Below are 10,779 nucleotides of genomic sequence, written 5' to 3' on the forward strand. Positions count from 1 at the left end.
AATCGGGTTCGTACGGTCAGAGGTCGAAAAGTTCGGCCAGGTACAAGTCTTCATCCAACCAGACATCAAGTATCTCACGTTCCTCCCGGTTCCACCGCCTCTCCGCCCGTATCATTTGGCTGTTGTATATATTCATAAAACCTCTGATTCTAATGTTGCTACAATGTGTCTCCTGGAAAAAGTATAACAAAGTAAATTAAAAAAAAAGATAATAGAAATAATTAGAAAATATCATATAATATATTAGGTGTACAACTTTGCTTCCGCCGTTTTTTTCCGAAATTCGAGGCTTTATTGTAAAAAACTGGTTATACATTTATGATTCAAAGTATTGTCCATCGTTGGCCACTACTTTCTCCCATCTTTCGGGTAGCGTACGAATCCCGCGTCGAAAAAACTGGTCATCTTTTGAGGCTATCCACGAATCGATCCAATTTTTTACTTCTTCATAAGACCGGAAGTGCTGGTCAACCAGGCCGTGTGCCATTGATCGAAACAAGTGATAGTCAGAGGGAGCAACGTCTGGAGAATACGGCGGGTGGGGTAGGACTTCCCATTTCAACGTTTCCAAGTATGTCTTGACCATTTTCGCAATATGGGGTCGAGCATTGTCATGCTGCAAAATCACTTTATCGTGTCTCTCGTTGTATTGCGGCCGTTTGTCTTTCATCAATGCTCAGCTCAAACGCATCAATTGCGTTCGATACCGATCGCCTGTGATTGTTTCAGTCGGTTTTAACAGTTCATAATACGCTACGCCGAGCTGGTATATGCTGGCTCCCACCAAATATAGAGCATGACCTTGGACGTCAAAATCACCGTTTTTGAAGCGTTGAAACCACTCACGACACGTTCTTTCACTATAGCGGCCTCACCATTTGAGAGCATTCGATGAACCTCAGCCGCAGATTTCTTCATATTGAAGCAAAAAATTAAAACCTCCCGCAAATGACGAGAATTTGGCTCGTAAACTGACATTTTCAATCGAGAATAACTTTATAATGCAGATACAAATCGACTAATGTTTCTATGGAGTTATGTTGGCAGATGCCCAAGTTTATTGTATGACGTCTATGATCTATTTATTTCGACCACCACTTACCGCTAAAGCCACCTATAGAAAAACGGCGGAAGCAAAGTTGTATACCTAATAATAATAAATGGTTTTGTATTTTTTAATCCCTGTTTGTTTCTCTTATCTTTCCACATCCATCATAGCGATTCTATATTGTTCTTGATATTATAGCTATTTTCTATTCAGTAACTTTTTATACACATGTACAGTCATAAAAGATCCTTTCTATCAAAAAATAGAATAGACACGAGTCGCATATTCCAGCCCCCTATTATATATATGTATGAAGAAATTACATCATAATTTTATATTTGTAGATTAAACATTTTCTTATTTATATTTCTTTTTTATAATTTTTTTCTTCTAAATAATTTTTTCTTATGCACAAAAAACTACAGCTAACAATTAGCAGTTGAGAAGTTGATTTTTATCAAAGTAATCGCTACTGAATATTATATTTGATACATCTTTAGCATGTTACAGATGCGATACTGGATGCGATATTCGAGAATCGTATAAACTTTATATAAACTTTCTCAACGATACCAATTGATCGAATGCTTCAATTGATCTAAGTTGAATATAAACAATATTGTTGATTCATTATTAAATGTACGTCGGATGATTCCAAGCATACAATTTTAGCATTTTGAATCGCACAGTCAGTCCAACGCTAACAGAATTATTTTTGTGATGATTCCAAAGACAGTTTTGAATGTTCCAATGTTGTTTATAGAATCCTTTCCATAGATAGTTCTTTCCATAGATAGTATTAATTCATTTTCATGATTATCTCCTATTGCAATCTCCACGTAGTTCGGCGGGCAAATATTGATAGCAATTTCTAGAAATTTGTATCTCGTACGTGTCAATGCGTATTTCCTGCATATATGAACCGCACGATGCATGGGCGCTATAAAAAATATAAAAGAAACATTAAATAATTATTGGGTTGTCCGGAAAGTTCGTGTCGATGTTGAAGGAAAATTGAAACGCAGAAAATTTAAATTTTAGTATACATTTATTAAATTATATAGGTTAGTCGGCACGAACTTTCCGGACAACCCAATAATTAAATGCGCTAATTTGAAAAAGTATAAAGTGGGGAATTCTTAAACTTATTTGGCACATCTTTTCATAAATGATGGAGTTTCATCATTATTCTGAAATGAAACATAATAATTTTTTTATCGTGTGTTTTTTTATCATTGTTTCTTACAACGGAGTTGTTGTTGCTGTTGTTGAACTTTTCATACAAGCGACTAAAGCAATACTGAACATAAAGCGTACAACTCTAACTACAAACAAATTGCGAGGGAGGGAATAGTTTTTGCATGAAAGTAGAATAGATAAGTGGGTTCTAAAAAACTTATGTATTAGTGCATATAAGAGATGGGCGTACGTACGTGGGCGTGTGTGGGGGGGAGGTGTCACACAGGGTCCGAGGGAAGGGAGATCCCGACGTCACCGGGAGAAAGAGGAGTTTTTGTTCTTTCTCTCTCGTTCTTTCTCTCATCCGTTACGGTCCTATACTTATATTATTCGCTCTCTTTTCTTCCCGTTACGCTCTCTCCCACGCTCTCTCCCCTTTTCTTCTCGCATATTTTTAATTAAATAGATTTAATTAAATAGATGTGATATTTAATGATAAAATTTAGTAATTAATTATGATAATATTTTTATTAATGTAATACAAATTGCCAAGCGCACTTTCTTATCGACTAATTCAATACTTATTAAATCGTATTACTACTACTTTTATTACTCAATAGCTATTATTAATTAATTACAAAGTACAAAGAAAAGAAAAAGGAAAGAAATTTAAAATTTTTAATTAAATCTCATATTTTATTTTAAACTTGATATATTCCTTTTTAGCGTTGCGACCACCAATTGTATATCTTAAATACATTCTGTAACGCATAATTCTTAACATATTTTTCACATCGTACAGTATTAGTAACATTTAGATTATAGAATCTTCGTAATCAGCATCTAGAATCTCAATTGTCGAGTCGTTTGAGTATACCAGCTATTCGCGTTTTTCACGTCCTTTAACATATATGATAGCCTTATTATCGTCGTTCTCTTCCGCATCAATTACAGCCATCGTAATTTCATCATCTCGCTATACGGGATCTCGTCTTCCCATTGCAATCCATAGTGAGCATGGCAAGCACTCAACCAGGAAGGCAATATTTTTCTGACTTTGTCAAAAGTCCATGGCATGAGACATGTAAAAATATACAATAATAAGAGAGAATAGTTTCTTTTCTCAATATCACCATTTTCTTCACGATAAATTTTTTTCCAATGATAAATCACAGATCCACAACGTTGGTATAGTCATGAACAACTTTTTCAGATTGTGTTTGATCACAAAGAATCTTGGATTTTACCTCATATATTAAAAAGAGAGGGAGGGTATTTTTTGATGATGATTATTTACGTAATCTTGCATATTATGATGGACATTGGACGATGTTCGATTATGTCGTGTATGATAAGGCAATAGGCGATTGTATTCGCGTGTACATTCTTTGAATTCAAATTCTAATCGTACATGCGAGTCTTGACAGACTCGTTTTGTCGAGAAGTCAATAGTTACTAAAGTAAAATCTTTCAAAAAGGAATTTAACTGGAATGATGGTTCATTTCTTTCACGAGGGGTTTGATAGTAAGCCATACATATCATACAATACATATCATACATATCATACAACATAATACATATCATACAAAGTAGCAGCGTTTGTCAAAATCTAGATTCAGATCATCGTATGAATAAAATTTAGAGTTTAGATAAAGTTTCACATTGGTTGATTTACAGGTATCGAAGTAAGTTTTACATCATGATATTTTTTTTATCAGTCTGTAGACCAAAGATAACGTATCGTGGTTTTTCCAGCCGAGTCGCAGTTTTGATGACCCAGGAATGCTTCATTGTACTCGCAATAAGGGGTACTCATACAAATCTCACGAATGGAAACTCATATCATCCGCTCTCTAAAGCGCGCAGCATGGATAGTTTATTAACTTCATTTAATGCAACGTGAGGTATTCACCACTGTACTTTGAATAATTCAAGCGTTGGCTCTGTCGCTGGATCTCCCACTATATAATTGTTACTGTTGCGCGCTCGTATCAAAATTAATTCGTGACGAGCGTTAATTACTACACATTTGTAATCCTCGCAAAAGCCCAATAACATGCTGAGCGTACACAAAATTAAAGTATCCATCGTTTGTCATTAGGTTTTTCGCGATATCAGAGTCGATAAATCCAGCATTATATACGATGCAAATTATATGCGATTTAGAAAACATTGCATAATCCTAAGACTAATTATTTCAACGTTTCTGCTGCGATCAATCTCCATACTATTGAGTTCATATCGAATTTCATCGAACATGAACATCACATGATTACATCCAAGATTTGATTGCTTTTGTACATTTTTTTCCTTTGAAGTCAATCTACCTTCGACATAAAGAATGCTTTCACATGGTAACGTGTATAAATCCTGCTATTGTATGGGTATCCTTATCTCGATATATCAAAACGTCGTGTTGACATATGAACTGTACGTGTGAAACTCAAACTTGACGATGCGATCGTCAAAGATTAGTTCGTCTCCAATATTCAAGATATCAACTATCTTAGATATTTCGTACAACAAAGCCCAATGATTGTAAAAATTTAATGTTCGACGCAGTGAATTTCTCACGCTGATTCCAGTGTTCAGATATAACTGTAGGTGTCAATGCAAATCTCCTTCTCAAAATATGAAGTGTATAACAAAGTGTCGAAGATGTAAGATGTGTTAAAGAAAGAAGATAAGATAAGATATATAGATAAGTAGAAAAAATATATAACATACAATATATCAAAAGCATGTAAACAAAATTTTATATAATTGAACACAACTTACTGTCTCTCATGTTTCACCTCCCGTTTGAATTGGAACGTAGTAGTTCATCTTTTCGCTGTATATTTTCTTTTTTTACTATTCGATTTCCTTTGAGACTGATGCGGTAATGTTAGCTAGACTCTTCTTTTAAACAATATTCGCTTCTACTTTTTTTATATATCCCAAAATAGAGGGAATTTTCTTCATTTTCAATCAAACTATGCAGTGACATGACATAAGAATGCTTTGATCATATCGAATCTTTTTTTTTATCTATGGGATTGACGCCGACAACAACAACAAAGTCTGTCTGTTTCCATTTTCTTCTCAAAAATGCATTTTTGGACAGTATATCAAAATGTGAAATTTATTTATCTTAACAATCGTAGCTATGAAATCATATTATTTTTCAAATATACTTCAAACTATATAATGACTTATATCATAAGAATGCACTCTGACGAACATTTTTATATATGGATTCGATGCCAATAACAACAATAAAGTTTTATCTGTTTCTATGCTTTCTTTTCAAAAATATTTCGGCTTATCTTTTCGACTGTGATAAAAAAATCATTCCTTCGGAAACATGTTCGAACACATGTTGGAACACGTTAGAGCATGCAGCATGTCAAAAAATGATTCATCTTCGGTATAAAACGAAAAGATTTTCTTTTGGGAGCATATTTTTTTTTTTGCTAGCAGTCGAGTTTAGAGTTTATTCAACATTATATCGATGTTATATCAGTATGTATGCTTAATGGAAAAAATGAATTTTGCATCTCATGAGGATGAAGTGATGGACGAAGAAATGTTTGATCAGGAAATGTTCCGATGAAGATCATACTCTGTCAAATGATTCGTGTTTCAGCAGACATGGAGAACAATGATATAATTGAAGTAATATATCGAGATTTAAATCGAACTCAAGTAAACACTTTACGTCCTGTGAAAAAGATATGCTGCATTGAATTCTACTACACTGATATATTCATAGAAGATATTGCTCATCATGCATCATAAGAATAAACGATTTTTAAGTTGACTTTGTGCCGTTTGAAAACATAATACCGACGTATGTGCAATTCTCGAAGGTACCTTCCTGTTCGAAAGGTAAGATTGTAAAGGTTTCCTTTATCAAATAATGCTGTGTAACATGTGTCCTACTTGTACATAGTGATACAAGATATTGTGAAAGTTTTGTCAAAAATACAAAAATAGATTAAAAATATACATTTTCTCAAAGCTTTTTTTTAATGAAAAGATTATGAAAAAGAGGATATATTGTAATATGGAACAAACGGAGCGTGAATTGGTGGAGCAAGCCGCTCAGTTGATATCAATATGTTGCGTGGGAACAGCGTTGCGATGCGTTTATCGAATCGCTGGAAGAACAGAGTCGTGTTAAACGTCCGCGATTATCAATTGGGATTAAACAATTGTTGATCGTTCGTATTACACGACTCGAAAGTTTTAAAGGTTCAGTGCATGATCGTTTTGTGCAAGTGGATATAACAGTGCGGGATTCCGATGATGCGAGATAGATATGGCGTTCGAAAATCGTATATTGACCAGCCATTATAAACTCTAGATATATCGAGCCAATTTCTAGAAGACGCGAATGAAATCGTGCTGGAACGTGTGCGAGACATTATGCAGAGACATAACTGTATAAAGATAAACATTGTATTCAATGATCAATTCATAACAGGTGGATAAACGCATGAATAAAAGTATCACCACAAGAAATTATGAACTCTTCAATATAATCTGATTTACACGAATGGTATGCGTGGCGCGTCGTCGAGCCTATCCTAACATCACTGGAGGAATTCCAGGAACGCGATAGTGGATGGACGCTTTCGCGTAACCTAAATTTGACTTTCAATGTGAACAAATATAATACGTTGCACGCATTGTCACATTGAGGTACCGCGAAAAATTAAGATAAAGAAAGCAGTAACCAACATCCATGGACAATGCGTGCTTCGTGGTCAGTGGTTGCCGTTTTAGAAGTCACAAATCGAGAATCCTCATATCAGTACTATAATATTATACTAAATAATATAATATAATAATATAATATAATAATATAATATTATACTAAATCCCCAAGGCATTCAGTTTCCGATGACGAACCAAATAATAAAATTCGAAAATCAGAATATTTCCGTCGTGAACACACAGAAATCGAGGAAAAACAGGGCAGAAAAAAATTCATTATGACTCATCAGCCGAAAGAGGGACAAGCATGTTAATTTGCTGTACGTAAAGAATCCACAGGACGATAACGTGGAGCATTTTTGCGTTGATGAGCGTTTTGCGTTGATTAAAGATCTGTTCCGCCTCGTGAGATCGCAAATTACTAGATCCAAGAATAAGAAATATTTTTGCGATCGGTAAGTATAATAAGAAAAAAAAATCGATAACCATTATTAAAAGAAACAGTAGTAAATATAATAATAATTTTGTATGATCTTTTCAAATATCTATATTACTTCAATACAAATGAAAAATTACAGTCACACTTAGTAGATTGCGGTAAAATGAATGACTGCGCCATCCGACTGCCTAGCAAAAACGATAAGTGGTTGAGCTTCAACAACCATTGCAGAAAGGAGCGCGTCCTGTTCGTATCTACACCGATCTGATGTGCGATTAGAAAAGAGAGACGAATAATCTACGCACATATCAGCAACACAAGATATTCAGCATTGGGTACTACACGCATTGTTCTTATGACGATTCTCTGTCGAAATATCGTTTTTGTTGCATTAACAATTATATTGCGTGTTTCGTTGAGGAACTCCGAAATTTAGCGCATAAAGTAAATACTATCTTATCTACTAATGTTCCCATGGCAGATTTCACGCGAGATGATTGGCAAAAATTTGACATCACCACGCACTGCCATGTGTGCGAAAAACCGTTCGCGCCTGACGACACATGGGTGCGCGATCATTGCCACTTGATGGGGCGATTTAGAGGCCCCGCGCATTCGAATTATAACTTGAATTACAAAGATTCACACTGCATACCCGTAGTTTTCCATAATTTATCGGGATATGACTTGCATTTTATCATTAAAGAAATAGTTACGAAGGACGTGTAGACATATTTCCTAAAGAAAAAAACTAAAAAAAAATTAAAGAAAAATATATTTCCTTTACAAAACATGTTGACAGTACTAAAAATAAGAAGAAAATTTATGTAAAATTACGTTTTATAAATTTTTCGCATCAAGTTTAGAAAAATTGGTCGTATCTCGATTGAAAATTATATGGTCAGAATTTCTTAATCTTAGTGCGGAGGATTTTGATCTGCTCATGCGAAAAGATATATTTCCGTACGAGTACATTACGTCGAAAAGTTGAAGGAAACCGAATTATCATCGCGTGATTCTTTTTATAATTCTTTAATGGGTGATACAATATCTGAGAACGATTACGCGCACGCCGTCAACGTATGACAACGGTTCTCCATTCGAATGCTCGGTGAATATAGCGATCTGTATTTAAAGACAGATGTTTTGCTGTTAGCAGACATTTTTGAAAATTTTCGTAACAGTTGCATCGCGAGTTATGGGCTCGACCCTGTGTATTATTGTATTATACCGGGTTTTATACGGGATGCGATGTTGAAACATACATGAGTAAAATTCGAACTTCTTACGGACATGGTCATATTTATCGAACGCGATATACATGGAGGTCTGAGCCAATGTTCAGATATACTGGGCTACAACAATAAGTATATGCAGTCGTATAATTCATCGAAATCGTCGACGTACCTTACATACCTTATGTACTTTTTACATTAACAACCTGTACGGTTGGGCAATGTGTCAACCGTTACCATACACCGATTTTCGATGAGTCGACAAAATAGAAAATTTTGATATTACGATCGTCGTGACAAATTCACCTATGGGTTACGTTCTCGAAGTAGACTTAAAGTATCCGCAACATCTTCACGACGCTTACATAGACCTACCATTCTGTCCAACACGCGAAAAATCATCCGACAAGGAGAGAAGAAGCTCCTCGCTATGTTGTATGATAAGAAGACGTTATATAATTCATTATTGTAATCTACAACAATGTACGGTCTCAAAATCGCAAAAATTTACCATGTACTGCAATTCGCACAATCTCCATGGCTTCGCGAATACATCGAATTCAATACGAATTTTAGAACTCTTGCCAACAACGAGTTTGAGAAAAATTTGTATAAATTAATGTATAATGCCGTATTTGGTAAAACCATAGAGAATGTGCACACGTCGATGTACGACTTATAATACGTTGGGACGGGAGATGCGGAAGCAATGATCGCGAAACCAAACTTTCATAATAGAAACGTTTTTTTTTGAGAATCTAGTCGCGATAGAAATGCTAAACTCGAAATGAAATTTGACAAACCAATATACGTGGATATGTGTACCCTCGATATAAAGGATCTTTCAATAAGGACTCTCGATTTTTAAATGTAAATAAAACAAGTTGTGTGTGAGATATCCACTCAATTTTTTTTTTATTTGAAAGAATATTTTATGGCATTAGTATGGAATATAACGTCGTTCAAATGTCTGCCATGGCTTCGCTTGGTGACATGTTCGAGCGGTCCAATTCTCGATGACTTTCTCGCATCTGGCTGAAATCTGGCAGAATTTGCTGGATGGCGTTTGTTATGCTGACTTTGACAGCATCAATTGTTTGCGGTTTATTCGTATAGACCTGCGATTTAAGATAGCCCCCCCTCTCCAAGGACTCCAAAGGAAGAAGTCTAAAGGCGTTAAATCGCATGATCTTGGCCAGTTCACGTCGCCGCCGCGCGAGATAATCATGCCCTCAAATCGCTCGTGCAGAATGTCCATTGTGGCATGCAGTGTGTGGCACGTAGCACCATCCTGTTGGAACCACATGTTATCGGTATCCATATTATCCATTTTAGGCCACAAGAAGTTGCTTATTCGTCGATTACATCGGTCTGTAGCGCTCGCCATTGACGGTTATGGCAACGCCCGCTTCGTTTTGGAAGAAGTATGGACCGATGATTCCACCAGACCAAAATTCGCACCAAACAGTGACTTTCTCGGGATGCATTTGGAGATGATGTATCTCGCGTGGATTGATATCGTCCCAAATTCGACAATTTTGCTTGTTCATATCCATTCATCCAAAAATGGACCTCATCGCTATAGATAATTTGTTTGGCGAAATTTGGGTTAACTTTCAACTGCTCCAGAACCAATCAGCGAACATACAACGTTATCTACCTGGTCGTTTACCTTAAGTTCCTGGGTCAGTTGAATTTTAAGGGGTGCAGACCCAAGTCCTGACGCAAAATTCAAGTTGAAGTCGCAGAAAGGCCAAGTTCTTGTGAACGATGAGAAATTGATCGCCTCGGGTTTTCCCGTACACTCTCACACAGCAAACCTTGCAGCAGATCTTCGGCGATGTACTGATGTTGGCTGATTATTTATCGAACCGGTTGACTCGAATTTGGCCACCAAACGTCGAATAGTCGACTCGGCAGGACGGTTGTGGCGAGGATAAAAATCACGTAATGCGCGGAACGTTTCTCGAACGGAGCACTGATTTTGATAATAAAATTTTATGATTTGCATGTTGTTCAACACTATGATCTTCCATGGTGATTTGCCATACACTACTAAACAATTCACAAGAAATTTGACAGATTTGACATGTCTTTAATAACATGGTTACTATGATCTAATAAATTTCGAGCGTCCCTATTGAAAGACCCTATATATACATATATATATATATAT

The 10,779-nt window shown here is 35.8% G+C and overlaps 1 protein-coding gene across 1 annotated transcript; it reads left to right on the plus strand.

The window, feature by feature from the left end:
* Positions 1 to 6,964: 6,964 nt before the first annotated feature.
* On the plus strand, positions 6,965 to 7,636 carry LOC108687074. Its single transcript, XM_018192705.1, has 3 exons — positions 6,965 to 7,026; positions 7,220 to 7,384; positions 7,471 to 7,636. Exons 1-3 carry the CDS (start codon positions 6,965 to 6,967, stop codon positions 7,634 to 7,636), a joined length of 393 nt encoding a protein of 130 aa, XP_018048194.1.
* The last annotated feature ends 3,143 nt before the right edge of the window (positions 7,637 to 10,779 follow it).

The sequence above is a fragment of the Atta colombica genome, unplaced genomic scaffold (genome assembly GCF_001594045.1).
Source record: "Atta colombica isolate Treedump-2 unplaced genomic scaffold, Acol1.0 scaffold1, whole genome shotgun sequence".
Taxonomy (NCBI): domain Eukaryota; kingdom Metazoa; phylum Arthropoda; class Insecta; order Hymenoptera; family Formicidae; genus Atta; species Atta colombica.